Source organism: Gossypium arboreum, chromosome 9, assembly GCF_025698485.1.
Source record: "Gossypium arboreum isolate Shixiya-1 chromosome 9, ASM2569848v2, whole genome shotgun sequence".
NCBI lineage: Eukaryota > Viridiplantae > Streptophyta > Magnoliopsida > Malvales > Malvaceae > Gossypium > Gossypium arboreum.
Window position 1 is genome coordinate 76,621,076 of NC_069078.1, and position 15,469 is coordinate 76,636,544.

The 15,469-nt window shown below is 35.7% G+C and overlaps 1 protein-coding gene and 1 pseudogene across 4 annotated transcripts; one reads left to right on the forward strand and one right to left on the reverse strand.

Annotated features, from left to right (window-relative positions):
• The first annotated feature begins 4,257 nt into the window (after positions 1-4,257).
• On the forward strand, positions 4,258-10,025 carry LOC108454786 (ABC transporter G family member 22). Of its 4 annotated transcripts, XM_017753358.2 has the most exons (11): positions 4,258-4,391; positions 4,810-5,220; positions 6,393-6,463; positions 6,748-6,983; positions 7,130-7,285; positions 7,391-7,574; positions 7,684-7,992; positions 8,175-8,462; positions 8,608-8,892; positions 8,979-9,086; positions 9,251-10,025. In XM_017753358.2, the coding sequence occupies exons 2-11, from the start codon at positions 4,821-4,823 to the stop codon at positions 9,470-9,472; spliced, it is 2,259 nt and encodes a 752-aa protein (XP_017608847.1). In that variant the 5' UTR covers positions 4,258-4,391; positions 4,810-4,820; the 3' UTR covers positions 9,473-10,025. The 4 variants fall into 4 exon arrangements, with proteins under 4 accessions (XP_017608847.1, XP_017608848.1, XP_017608849.1 ...); XM_017753359.2 differs by lacking the exons at positions 4,258-4,391; positions 6,393-6,463 and adding an exon at positions 6,486-6,667 and having other exon boundaries at positions 5,085-5,220; XM_017753360.2 differs by lacking the exons at positions 4,258-4,391; positions 4,810-5,220 and adding an exon at positions 5,312-6,125.
• A 3,746-nt stretch (positions 10,026-13,771) lies between these two features.
• On the reverse strand, positions 13,772-13,872 carry LOC128281313 (small nucleolar RNA R71; annotated as a pseudogene).
• Between the last annotated feature and the right edge of the window lie 1,597 nt (positions 13,873-15,469).

Here is a 15,469-nt window from a genome sequence, read left to right on the forward strand (position 1 = left end):
AATTTGGAATTAAAGATAATTACTTAGATAAAGGGGGATGCCTATAATTTTATGATTGAAATGCTCAACTTTGACTATTTGAAACTTTAATGTTCTTTTAGTTAAATTTTCAATGTATGACTGCTTGTGGATTATTTTGAATCATTATTGATGAGAATTATAAGTTGAGAAGAATTTATTTTGATTGTGAGTTGAGGATTTTGCTTGAGGACAAGCAAATGCTTAAGTGTGGGGATATTTGATAAATCGTAATCTATACATATTTTTACCCCATGCTTGACATATTTATGAATGATTTTTCCTTGGTTTTAGTGAATTTGATGCTCCTAATCTTTTAATTTCATGTTTTATACTCAAGAGAACTAAAGATAGCAAAAAGAGCGAGAAACGGGCCAAAAACGGACAAATTAGGCTTAAAACAGTGTTTCATACAGCCTAGGCACTTCCACACGGGTAACCCAAACCACACGCCCGTGTGTCATGGCCGTGTCGACATCAATCCAAGTCAGAATTGCACACGGTTTGAGCACTTGCACACGGCCGTGTCCCTGTCGAGCCCAAGTCTAGTTCTACTCGGAAAAGGCCACTTTTGAGGGTTTTGAAGCATTCTAAAGCCTATATAAACACCCTAGAAGAGGATTAAAGGGGACACGCAGAGTTAGAGGAGAAAATATTCGAGAACAGCCATCAGAATCACCTCGAAGCCAGGATCTACATCAAGACTGAAGATTTTCATCCAATTTCCTAGAAGTTCTTTGGGTTTCTTTATGTTTTGTTGTTTTCCAAACTTTGAGATGTTTTCTATTATTATTATGAACTAAACTCCCTAAATACCTAAGGGAGATGAAACCTAAGACGAATCTTATTACACTTTGATTTATATGATAAATACTTGTTCTTATTCTTAATTGTGAGTTTTAATCCTCATTTTAATATTTTAAGATATTAATTCAGGTTTTTGATGTGTTTATTCAGTGGAGGAAAAGTCCCTGTTTAAGAGTAGATCATTCATAATTAAGCGGAGTTGCATGCAATCCTAGAGATAGGACGACATAAATTTTCCGGATTAGAGTCAAATCTAATAAGGGAATCCATAGATCGAATTAATGCGACAATAGGGGTTTTAATTAGGAAGAGATTTCAATTAATCAACCTAGAGTCAGTTGTTTTTAGTCTCGAAAGGGATATTAAGGTAAATCAGGGATTTCTACGGAATAAGTCAAGTGAATAAATCGTCTAAGTCAAAGTAATAAGTGAAGTCTAGGTGGATTCTTTCTTGGGTATTGTCTTCTCAATCGGTTTTTCAAAAGCATTTTCCAACTTTCATCTCTGTCGTAATCTTAGTTAAATTAGATAATTAGTTTAGTTTAAAAACACACTTTAAATTTTAGGCTAGATAATAAAAAAATAGTAATTACTAGTACTTTCTTGTGGATACGATATTTCCGGTCTCACCATAACCATACTACTTTTCGATAGGTGCGCTTGGCTTAAGTCGAATTTTTAGTTAGTTTAACAACCATCACTGACCCACGCTAAGTAAATTTTTCTTTAGATCCGGAACATAGAAAACATCAGAAATACTTTGGACAGATGAGAACTTTGTTTGGATTTTTACCTTTCCTCGTCCTTGGACAGTAACGAGAGAGTTATCACCAAACATTACTGTTGTTTGAAATGTCTCATCGAGCTCAGAGAACGCTGACTGGTCTCCACACATATGATTGCTACAACCTGTATCAAGATACCATAAATTCTTTCGAGTCTCCTCATTCGAATCACATATTATTAATAGGGTACCTTCTTACTCTTTCTCTTCATCAGTTGTTACTACAAAATTTACCTTTTCTCTGCCACAGCCTCTACCATTCCCTCTTCAATGGCCTCGACATCGACCTCTGTCACTGTTTCAATTCAGGTTGGTATAGCATTCACTACGATAATGACCAAACCTGTGACATCGAAAACATTTAATCTAGGATTTGTCTATAGCTTTTTGCTTCTTATCAGGTATGCGATGATCCTAAACATTTCTCATCTCATCAACGCTTCTTCCCCTTCATTTGTTGTTACCATGCCCAGAATTTTTGTGAGTCAATAGTGCCCGCAGTGCTTGCTCCTCATTCTCTTGTAAAACAAATTTTAACTCATGAATCACTAATAAGTTCTCTAACTCATCAATAGAAAAAGCATCGAGGTCTTTTGATTCCTCAATTGAGTAAACAATAAAATTATATTTCGGCAACAAGGATCGTAAAATTTTTCAATAACAGCAACATCTCCAAGTTGTTCTCCATGAGTACGACAATTGTCATTGTTTTGGAGAAATAATCTGAAATAGTCTCTTTTGGCTTCATGCGCAAATTCTCAAATTCCCCTCGTAACGTTTAAGCAGTACACGCTTTGCCCTTACATTGCCTTGATACTTCTTTTTCACTGAGTCCCAAATATGTTTTGTCGTATCCTTGCAAAGAATCGTTTCAAGGATTGAACGATCAATTGCTTGGAACAAATAATTTTTTTACCTTCAAATCTTTCAGCTTTGGTGCATCAATCTCCATCTTCTGTGTATCTGTCAAACTAGTTCCAGCTTCTAGCTCTTGGATTCCATCCTCAACGACAGACCAATATACTTTTAACCTTAAGAAATTTTCCATGAACATGCTCCAATGATCGTAATGACCATCAAAGCGAGGAATAGCAGGTTGAACAAATCTATTGGAATCACTTGAATGTTGCGACATCGTATCTAAAACACAACACAAAACACTCTAAACCTAGCTCTGATATCACTGATATAAAAAAATTTAAAGGAGTACTTAACACAAGAGAGGAAGATAACCAAAATCAATTCACTATTATTAATTTCAACAATTATGCCTTTATATAGGCCTATAGAGAAATTAAATCGTGGAAATAAGATTCTCCACTAACAGGCTAATGAAAATAGAATAATTCCATAAAGATTAAACAAACTTATTTGACTAACAAATTTGCTAAAAATAGGAGTCAACAAACTAACCATAACATATAAAAAAAAAAATAGAAATGTGGTGTGATTAAATTTCCATCAAGTATGTTTTGCCTCTTATGCTATTGTAATAGTGTTGTTTAGTTTTAAATGAGATTATATGGGTTAATACAGGTATGTTAAACTTGTTTCAAAATGGTCCTTTTTTAAAACAGTGAGTCACGTCGCGATGTGGAATTTCTGAAGTCGCGATGAGAAACAACTAAACTTTAAGTGGTGATATCGTTACTCGAGGTCATGACGAGCACCAAATAGAGAGTCATGTTGAGATGAGGAAACCTCAACATCGTGACGTCAACCCAACAATTTTAAATTGTTACAATTTGGTCCTAATTCGACCTTAGGTTAGCAATAGAGCTTTTGTAAGCTCGTATAAGACTCGAAAATAAACACAAAACAATTTATATTCATATTTAACTTATATTGGGATTTTTTATGTTATAAATTGAACTGTGAATTGATCGTAGTTGCTCTGGCAACGAATGTAACACATTGTAACTCGGACCTAACGATAAAACCAGGTATGAAGTATTTCACCAATCGTCCCAAACCATCCACCCAAAAATCACCTAAACAAATTTCATTTCATCTTTTTCATTTCATAAACTAATTTATTTTATTTTTTATTATCTATAAATTAGAAACTTAAAAAGTCTCAAGTTTTAATTATTAAAATATTCAAACTTTTATTTTTCATTTTCTTGTTTATTAAGATTTTCTTATCGTATTAAATACTTGCAATCACTCCAAATATATCGTGTTTGAGTTGTGACAAAGCCAATTGTCAACGTATCACGATGTTCTATTGATACTGAGGCTAAAACTTTTATTGTAATGATAAAGCTTGTCCTTCACCATCTACAATGAGTGTTTGTTATTTTTGTCCCCTAATTTATATAATTCCATTCATCGAATGAACCAATGAATTTACTTAAAAAAAACCTTGAAAGTTAACATCAAACTAATATATATATTTTAGAAAAAAGAAAATTTCCATATAAAAAGAGCTGCTAGATATACACGTGTACGATAAAAATACAACATCCAATGGGGAGTGATGGATGCTGCTACACACATACGTATCTTATATTATTAATTAATCAAAGTGAAGAAGTTATTATCACAAAATTATTGGATTATATGGCTGTATTTGTAAAGTTGGAAAAGTTCAAGGGTGTTTCCGTAATTTAAATCTTCCGCTTCTTTAATTGCACCTTATAAGTACTAATGGCATGCTGAGAGGGTCATTACAGTTGAAGCACATCAAAGCTCCAAACATAAGGCATAAACTGTTGTTGTTGTTGTTTTTTTTTTCTTTTCCTTCAGCTTTTCGCTCTTCCTCTGGTTTACCCCGAAAAAGGTAAATCTTAATATTAATTTCATGAAAAATTCAAAACTAAATTATCATCATTTTTCATTGGAAGAACTCTGTGCTTTCCCAAAGCACGTTCCTGTTCCAATGAAAGTGTTTTTCTCTATGGATTTTTCTCATCAAACAAACAAAAGAATTGGGTTATTTTTTTGGCCTCAACATGATGATGAACTAGAAAACCAACATTATAAATTTGCAAAAAATAGTTAAATTAAAGAAATAATTTCGTACCTATATTAAGTTTTTCTTTTTCGTGATTCTTTGGAATTTGTCATATGTTAGTTACCCCAGTTCATGTGGCAACCCATCCTTGCCATACATTTCCTCCTTTCCATCATCTGCAATTTTTTTTTTTGGCCAAAAGCATCAAGAAGACGTTAAAACTTAGTGTTATATGCTCTTGCAGTTGTTTTCTGTATGGAGAAATCGATGAATTCGACAACTTTAGCTCGAACAAAATCGGAGCAACTGGTGATTGAGACGCAGGCGGCGGCGACGCAGACGTCCAAGTCACCAACGATGCAAAATGAAGATGCACCGATAACATCGGAAAGCATGGGAACTCTGTCGCGGAAGTCAAGCCAGCGGATGGTGGTGGGTGCATCGCCGGGGCGGAGCAGCGGCGGTAACAAGAATAACACCCACATTAGGAAGGCTAGAAGTGCTCAGGTGAAGATGGACGTGGAAGAGTTGAGCAACGGGGCTGCTCTCAGCCGCGCCTCTAGCGCTAGCTTGGGCTTATCTTTTTCCTTCACTGGCTTCACCGTCCCACCTGATGAAATCACTGATTCCAAACCCTTCAGCGACGACGATATTCGTAAGTGTATATTTATATTCTTTTATATTATAATCGATGTCACTGAGTTAAATATACACGAACTCATTTAAATAATTAAAATTTTGTTTTTTAAAATAAAGTAAAATGGTGTTACTCACAACTCTTCATAAATTTTAATTAATTATTTTTAAAAAAATTGAATACTTAAATAATCTTAACATGTATTAAAAAAATTTATGAAGCATCACATCAAACTCCTCATCTATGGGAGATATATGGTTTGATAGTAGACCGTAGGTCAAGTCTAGAATGTGTGTTATTTTAATTACATGGAAAAAAATATTTTAAAATTCAATATAAAATATATATACATTTATTCCAGTATTTTTAACCATAAATAAATGTTTAATTAAATTATTGAATAAGTAAAATTATTTGATTACATAAATCTGAATCAAAATAAACAAAGTGTGGGGTCATCATGTAGAAAGAATTGTTGTGGATAACATCACACTAATTAATAATTTGATGGTACAAATTGGACCCATGTTTGTAGTTGTACAACTTGCTTCTTTCACAGGGAAGGATCTCTTTGGTTTCTCCAATTTCGCCCACACTCACTCACCTAAATGTTACTTCCACATGTACATACAGTTTTAGACTTTTTGGTTCCAATGTTGTGACTAACTGATTGAAATTGGACCAAAATATATACATTGAAAATGAATCATTATGAAAGATTACGCGTATTTGATTAAAAAAGAGATGCATTTTTATTTTATATTGTTTTTTTTTTAAATTTTCCCATATTATTAATCATTGTCCAAAAAAAAAAAAAAAAAAAGAAATTTCTCCACCGTTTTCTATTTTATCCCCTCTCTCTACCTTTATTATCTTTATTGCAAAATCTTCTTCTACAATGAGCACATTCAGCAATGACAATGGTGAGATATATCATCAATAAATATACTTTTACGTTTTGTTATTTGGTACCTCATTTAGATATCTTAGTTGAGCTTTACTTTATTGACTATGGTGTAGGTATATGATAAGGTAACTGTAATAAAAATGTTAGGGTAATCTCATCAACATAACTGCAATAGCAGAGGTTTCTAGTATTCAGTCGATATTAGATGTTAAGCGACGAATCACCAAGCAAAACCATTTTCACATATAAGATCTCTTAAGCCTCAAGTAAATTTTCATTGCAGCTGAAGACATTGAAGCTGGCACCTGTAAGCCGAAATTTCAGACAGAACCTACTTTACCAATATATCTAAAGGTAACACTTTCTGTACATGCAGGATCTTTTCCCCCTGCATTTATTCCTCTTTTAATCTGCACCAGCATCTTCGGATCTTGAAACAAGAACATGGAGGATTGTATTCGAAGTTTAACATGCATAAAACCAAAATTACATGGAAATGGATACGGAGATATGACCCTCCAAATGCACCAGTATCCGAAGTTCAAGTACCAAAGAAGGGTAATTATTACGAGGATATTCGGATGAGTACCAATGAATTTAATTAATGAAGGTTTACTTGTTTTCCTGAAATCGTGCAGTTCAGTGATGTGACTTACAAGGTGATCACCAAAGGAATGACAACTTCTGAAGAGAGGGATATATTGAATGGAATCACCGGTGCTGTAAGTCCTGGGGAAGTTCTGGCACTTATGGGACCTTCAGGAAGTGGGAAGACCACACTTCTTAATCTGCTTGGTGGCAGGTTAATTCAGTCCACTGTAGGTGGTTCAGTCACATACAATGATCAACCCTACTCCAAATTCCTCAAAAGCAAGTAGGACTCTCAAACTTTGTTCACTCTTCATCAACTGCACTTTGTGTTGATTTCTTAAGTTCCATTCAAAGTAAATTTAATTCCCTGTTGAACCTACTTAACCTTTCTGCTCATCATCTGTGATGAAAAACATGCGTATGTGGCAGGATCGGATTCGTGACTCAAGACGATGTCCTGTTTCCTCACCTTACAGTGAAAGAAACATTGACCTATACAGCCCGGTTGCGACTGTCCAAGGCTTTATCGAGACAGCAGAAGGAAAAGCGAGCCATAGATGTCATATATGAGTTAGGCTTGGAGAGGTAAATCACTCTCTTATTCACTCTGCTACTGCTATTGAATCTCTGACCAAGTAGAAACATCTAAGTCTATAATAACTTGTTCTTGCAAATGATGTGCATATATAGATGTCAAGACACCATGATAGGTGGCTCATTCGTCCGTGGAGTGTCCGGGGGAGAAAGGAAAAGAGTTTGTATTGGCAACGAGATCATAATCAACCCTTCCCTTCTCTTTCTTGATGAACCAACCTCTGGTTTGGATTCCACAACCGCTTTAAGGACAGTTCAAACATTACAAAACATAGCCGAGGTTTGACATCCCCATATGCAACATCTGAAGCCAATGTTGTAGTTTCAAAAACTGAAAGCGTGTGTGTGTATTTTCTTGATTCTAAATGTCTTCAGAGTTCTCATTGCAGGCAGGGAAGACTGTGATAACAACAATCCACCAGCCATCAAGTAGACTGTTCCACAAATTCGACAAGTTGATTCTTCTGGGGAAAGGCAGTTCGCTTTACTTCGGGAGAGCTTCGGAAGCAATGGCTTATTTCTCATCTATAGGTTGTTCCCCTCTCATTGCCATGAATCCAGCAGAGTTTCTGCTTGACCTTGCAAATGGGAACATAAATGACATATCTGTGCCATCGGAATTAGAGGACAAAGTACAAGTGGGGAATTCTGAAACTGAAACAAGAAACGAGAAGCCACCACCGGCAGTCATTCATGAGGTAAAGTTTTCTATGGCTCAAAACACTATGAATATAAAATCTTTATCCAAAATCCTCCAAACCCTTATCAGTCTGCTGAAAGGCAAGGTAAATAGACAGCATTTTGAAGGAGCACACATAGCTAATTTCTCAAAAGGCATCAAAACTGTAATCAGCCTAACAACGTTTTCATTTGGAAGTAGTATCTTGTCGAGGCCTACGAGTCGAGAGTTGCAGAAAATGAGAAGAAGAAGCTTATGACTCCTCTTCCCTTGGATGATGAAATTAAGTTAAAAGTGTTTTCTTCGAAACGGGAATGGGGGGCAAGCTGGTGGCAACAATATTGCATCTTATTCTGCAGAGGGATCAAAGAACGAAGGCATGATTATTTTAGCTGGTTGAGAATCACCCAAGTTCTTTCTACAGCAATCATCTTGGGATTACTGTGGTGGCAGTCTGATAGTAAAAGCACCAGAGGCCGTCAAGATCAGGTAAACTCATTATAGCAAACTACGTAATAGTCGCTTTTTTAATTGGTGCTGCATGAACCAACAGCTAGGTTCCACTGTAATAGTTGTTTCTTAACTTATCATCACAAAAAATTTGCTGGAATGAGCATATCATGGAACCTTGCAGGCGGGGTTATTGTTCTTCATTGCTGTCTTCTGGGGATTCTTTCCTGTCTTTACCGCAATCTTCACTTTTCCTCAAGAGAGAGCCATGCTTAGTAAAGAAAGAGCAGCTGACATGTACAGATTGAGCGCATATTTTTTAGCGAGGACTACAAGCGACCTTCCACTTGATCTAATATTACCAGTACTTTTCCTTCTGGTAGTCTACTTCATGGCTGGCCTGAGACTGAGTGCCGGCCCCTTTTTCCTCAGCATGCTTACGGTTTTTCTCTGCATCATTGCCGCCCAGGTATGTGCATTTGCAACCACCAGTTAAAAGCATACCAATAACAATTCAAGACTGAGTGTAAAACCATGGCATGGGTGCTTTGACAGGGTCTTGGACTAGCCATTGGTGCCACACTAATGGACTTAAAGAGGGCCACAACTTTGGCTTCAGTAACTGTGATGACCTTCATGCTGGCTGGTGGCTATTTTGTGAAGGTAGGCATTAGGCAACCAAATATTACTCACAAGTTCAAAACTGCATAAAAAATACTAACTTTCATATGATCAATGCAATGAGTTTACTTTGGATAAGCTGCCTGATTACAAGCTTTAAGAGCAGAAATATTAACTCGTCGTGATCATCTTCTTTATTTTTGCAGAAAGTTCCAGTGTTCATATCCTGGATCCGCTATATGTCTTTCAACTATCATACTTACAAGCTTCTTCTCAAAGTACAATACCAAGACATTACGCCTCCAGTAAACGGGATAAAAACAGACGATGGCTTATGGGAAGTAGGTGCTCTGGTAGCAATGATCTTTGGTTACCGTGTCTTAGCATACCTGTCTTTGCGGGGGATGCAACTTCACCGTGGAGCTTAATGATACAGTGATTTCGAGGAGTGTCTGATAAGAAAAGCTTCTCGTTGCCACTATGCCGAGGCCGTAAGGATAATTCTGAAAAGCTTGGGCATTATCAGAGAGAAGAGTTATAGAAGAGGATCAAGAATCAGCAGCACCTTGGGATTTTACCTTAAGAGTTGGTCAATGCTCTCATATAACAAGGGATAGTTTTGACGAGAATTTCACATCATAGTATAAGCAAAGCAAGCATGAAGATTTTAGTATCAGGAGAATCCTAGTCCTAACTTATGCTTTTGAATTAAGGATAAAATAACTTTAACTTCATGGAATTCTTATTCTTAGTCATACACTGAAAGGCAGCCTATCAATTTGTAAGTAACCATTATTCACCATTATCTTTGGAATTTGGTAACCAGTTTATCAACAGAGAGAGCGCTATAGAAAACTGCAAGATGAATGTTAGTATTGAGGCTCTTATCTCTATTTCATGCATCATTTTTCTGCATAAAATAATGTATCAAAAAGATGGTTTCGCAGCTCATAGAAAAGGGTTTCATTGGGTTATGATTGATTGCCTCTGTGTGACATATGTGAAGCTAAGCTTATCAGTTCTGATGAAGAAAACGCAGGGTTTAGGTAGTCTAAACATTTATAGGATGGTCAGGGTTTGCCATCCAACCCAATGTTACCTCAAACAAGGTTCAGTCGGGAACAATAAACAAACATCAGAACGTAATTCATTATTTTTATAAAACGTAATTTGGAACAAATATCCTCTGCCCCTCCACTTATATTTTGACACGTGTACTATTTTTTTTTTAACTCTTAACTTCGTATGATCAGTCTCCAAAAAAATAATTGGAAACCAATTGAAAGTACAAGCGACTCTAACTTCTAAGCCTAATGCCCGATTCCCCACATATTGGCGTCACTGTAAAACTGATATTTCTTCCACCTTTCCCCCTGGTTTCTCTTCATATTTCTCAATTGTTTCCTCCATATTCCATTAACTTGTTAAATAAATCCACTGTTCATGGTTGTTCACTCATACAATCCAAGTTTACATCTCAATGTCGACTTTTTCAGCTTTGATTTTAGTTGATAACTTCAAATTAAGTCGATAACGATGGAGGTGCTGAACATCATTTAGAAGAAGAAGGAGGCTTTGAAACCAAAAATAAAGAGTTTGAAAGCGAGGATCCAACGAATAAAAGAAAATATGGGAAAGATAAGGGAACATCAGAGGAATATAAGAGAAAGTTTTGAAGATATTATAAGCCAATGACAATGTCAGTAATATCCAAGGATGTAGTATTACAGTCAGTTTTTCTTCATAAATTTGTCTTTTCTCGCTGTTTTTCTCCATTTGCTGCAACAAAAAATGGTTTTCAAATTGGAATGGAAGATAGTTCAACTTAACACACTAACAAATCTACTTAAAATCTAACCAGAGACATTAAAATATGGAGTTGTTGTTAATAACTACAAGGTTAAAGAAAATCTCATGGGAGCCAATACCAGGTTGTTGTACATAGTCTTTCACCGTTAACTTGGCTTATCGTGCTTCACTTGTACACCAATTTCACGCTAATAGCTTCTTTGTCATTTGACTTTTTAACAAACACCCATATTTTGTTCTTTTCAATTTGCTAATTTTCTTCCAAGCATCCTCTTTGATTGCTTCGTCAAAGTTTTCTAGTTATATTACATCACTTAAAAACTCCTCATTATTCTTGGAGTGGAGCTAGGTGGTGAAGACGGAAAACTTGGTGTAGAATAGGTTGGTTGCTCATCAACATTTATTCGATGCATAATCATAGTAGGAACGGTTTTCTCCTTGACCTTTCCTTCTAGCCAATTACAATTATTATTCTCGACAATGATCATCTTCTTAGTTTCAAGTTGTAAAGTTTATAGCACTTTGACATAGAACTATAGCCAATAAAAACTTTGACATAGAACTATAGCCAATAAAAACTAACTTCTCACTGGTTTCTTCAAACTTTGTCCTCTTTCAATATCATAATTTTGCATGCTGGTTGTAATTATTGTGATTACTGACTCATATTCCGATGGAAAACCATGTAAGATTGCATAAATGTGCTCTGTTTCAGATACCTTCTCCCCACAAACAACTAGGTTATCACAAATTACCTTGATTTGTCTAAGATAATCCCTTATTGTCTGATCTCTCTTCTTTTGAGCTACAAAGTCCATTTAAGATTTTGTATTTACAAAATCTGATTAATAGACTTTATATACTTATTACCTAACTATCTGAATTAAGTAAACTTAAGTTGTTTAACAATTAACTGATCTTTTAAGTTGTTTGATAAACCATAAAAGTAACACATTTTAATCCCATGTTTAACATATTTTTGGATGATTTATTATTTAATTTAGTGAATTTGATGCTCTTAATCCTTTAATTTCATGTTTTATATTTAGAAGAGTATAGGAGAACAAAAGGAGCAGAAAATAGGCCAAAAATGGACAAAACGGGTTGATCTTAAGGATCCACACGGCCAAGACCATTTCCACACGGGCTGAGCACACGCCCGTGTTAGCCACACGGGCTAGCCACACGCCCATGTGGCAGCCCATGTCGATATCGCTCCCTGTTTCCCAAACATGCCAAAAAAGCCAATTTTTAGGGTTTTTGAGCATTCTAAAGTCTATATAAACACACTAGCAGAAGACCTAAAGGGGGCACACGGAGTAGAAAGCGGAAATTACTCGAAAAAAGCTGTTGGAATCATCTCGGAAGCAGATCCACTTCAAGATTGAAGATCTTTATTCAAATTTCTCTCGAAGTTTATTTGGGTTTTTTATTATTTTTCTAAATTTTAGATGTTTTCCTTTTACATTATGAACTAAACTCCCTAAATACCTAGGAAGGATGAAACCTACGATGGATCTTATTATTTAATTATTTGAATTACACGATAAATACTTGTTCTTGTTCTTAATTATGTGTTCTTAATCCTTGCCTTCATATTTTCAGAATATTAATCCAAGTTTGATGTGCTTATTCAGTGGAGCAAAAGTCCCTATTTAAGAGTAGATTTAGCATAATTGAGCGGAGTTGATTGCAATCCTAGAAATAGGACGACATAAATCTGTTGGATTAGAGTCAAATCTAATAGGGGAATCCATAGATCGAGTTAATGCGACGATAGGGGTTTTAATTAGAAAGTGATTTTAATTAATCAACCTAGAGTCAGTTATTCACAGTCTCGAAAGTGATATTAACATAATTTAGGGATTTCTACGGATCAAGACAAGTGAATAAATCGTTTGATTCAGAGTCAAAATAATAAGTGAAGTCTAGGTGGATTCTTTCCTGGGTATTGTCTCTCTCATTAGTTTTCTTAAGTATTTTCCCAATTCGATCTTTGTCGCGTTCATAGTTAAGTAGTTTAATTTTTAGATTAAAAAACCTCATTTAATTATTAGGCTAAATAATAGAAAGATAGTTATTACTAGTACTTTTAGTCATTGTGGATACGATATTCTGGACTCACCATAGTTATACTACTATTTGATAGGTGTGCTTGCCTTCGTCGAAATATTAGTTAGTTTCGTGACCCATCAAGTTTTTGGCCCCGTTACCGGGGACTAAAATATTAAGAATACTTAATTTTTATTACTTTAGCCATTTTTTTTATTTTTATTTTTGTTTTTACTTTAATTTACTAACTTTTTCTCTTATTTGCTTCTGGCAGGTTCTTTTAGTTTATGAATAGAAGAAACCCGTTAGGACCTCTATTATTTGATAATGAAATTTAAAGCATAGCTCGCAGAAATCGTAGCGAAATAAGGCAGAGTCTACAATATATAGAGGAAGAGCAAGAGGACAATACCAATATTACCGAGGAGATGGTTAACAATTAGGATAATCTGCTAACTCTTGTGGTTGCCGCGAATCCTGTAAATCAGAATCTTGATCCTCGTACTATGTATGACTATGCCAAGCCTAATTTAGCAAGGGCTGAATCGAGTATTGTGAGACCTACTATATCTGTAAATAACTTCGAATTGAAGCCGAACACCATTCAAATGATCCAACAGTTTATTCAGTTCGATGGTTTGCAAGATAAGGATCCAAATACTCATTTGGCTAACTTTCTAGAGTATTGTGATACTTTCAAAATTAATGGCGTTTCTGATGTTGTCATTCGCATTCGATTATTTCCCTTTTCATTGAGGAATAAGGCTAAACAATGGTTGAACTTTTTACCACAAGGTTCTATCACTACTTGCGACCAAATGACTAAAAAGTTTCTGTTGAAATACTTTCCGCAGCCCAAGACGGCAAAGTTGAGGAATGATATCTCTTCCTTTGTGCAAATAAACTTAGAGACCCTATATGATACATGTGAGAGGTATAAGGATTTATTGAGAAGGTGCCTTCACCTGGGTTACCCTTATGGTTACAAGTTCAGATTTTCTACAATGGTTTGAACCCCTCAACTAGAAAATTAATCGATGCAGCCACCGGCGGTACTCTAAATAACAAAACACCTAAGGAGGCTTATGAGTTCATTGAATAGATGTCACTGAATAATTATCAGTGGCAAGTCATGAGGACAAAGCCGACAAAAGCCGTTGGTGTTTTCAACCTCGACATGGTCACCATGTTATCAAACCAGGTAGAGCTCTTAAATAAAAAGATTGATGGTTTATATAGTTCTACGCAGGTACATCTGGTGATGCAATGCGACGCAAATGGAGGACGGAACCTCCCAGAAAGTCGATCCTACAACCTTAGCGCAGAAGACGGAGATGTTAACTATATGGGTAACAATTCTAGACCTCAGAATAATCCCTATAGTACCACTTACAATGTAGGTTGGAGAAACCATCCCAATTCTCTTCGGGTGGTCAAGGAAATCAGAGATCACAACCCCCTTCAGGCTTTCAACCACCTTACCAGCAGGAAAAGAAGTCGAACCTTGAGGAGATGTTGACGAAGTTTATTTCAGTGTCAGAAACTCGCTTCCAAAACACCGAAACAACACTTAAAAATTAGCAAGCGTCAATTCAAGGGTTCAAGAATAAAAAAAGGCAGCTGGCTAAGATGATTTTAGAAAGACCACAGGGTAGCTTGCCAAGTAATACCGAAACTAACCTAAGAGAACAACTTCATGCAATTACAGTAAGAGATGAAGGAGGGTTAGTTAAGCCTGAACCAGAACCGAGGCAAGAGACTGTGGTAGGTAAATGTAAGGTTGAGGTGAGCCACAGTAAATAGAAACCAGTAAGTAAATAGTATAAACCTTGTATGCCATACCCTAACACGACGAAGAAAGATCATACCAATGAGCAATTTGGTAAATTTCTTAAACTCTTGAAAAAGTTACATATTAACTTACCATTTATTGGAGCTCTTTCACAGATGCCTAACTCAGTTAAATTTTTAAATGAGCTTTTAACAAACAAACGGAAGTTAGATGATGTGCTGCACGTAGAACTAAATACAGTCTGCTTAGCCATTCTACAGAATAAACTACCCGACAAATTGAAAGATCTAGGGAGTTTTACTATTCCTTGTTTAATTGGTAGTTTAAATGTGAGCAATGCTTTGGTTGATTTAGGGGCAAGTATTAATGTCATGCCCTATAAAATGTTTAAACAATTAGGTTTTGGAAAACCCAAACAAACTAGGATGAGTATCCAATTGGAAAATAAAACTATTAGATTTCCTAGGGGTATTGTTGAAGATGTGCTTGTAAAGATTGATAAATTTATATTCCCAGTTGACTTTGTTGTTTTAGACATGAATGAGGATAGTGACATGCCCTTAATTCTAGGTCGACCCTTTTTAGCAACTGCTAGAACGATTATTGATGTTGGTACAGGTGAACTTATACTTCGTGTAGGAGATGACACGATCACTTTTTAGGCTCGTGATTCTGCAAAAATATCTAGCAGTCGAAATGATATTACAGGTTCTGTTGATGTTAATAACCTTGTGGCCTAACATTTTTTGTAGGAAACACCTCAGAAAACCAT

Coding starts and splice junctions, on each gene's coding strand:
- LOC108454786 (XM_017753358.2), top strand. CDS start 4,821: ATGGAGAAATCGATGAATTCGACAACTTTAGCTCGAACAAAATCGGAG. Junction 5,221..6,392: donor CTTCAGCGACGACGATATTC/GTAAGTGTATAT, acceptor TTTTCATTGCAG/CTGAAGACATTGAAGCTGGC. Junction 6,464..6,747: donor CTTTACCAATATATCTAAAG/GTAACACTTTCT, acceptor GAAATCGTGCAG/TTCAGTGATGTGACTTACAA.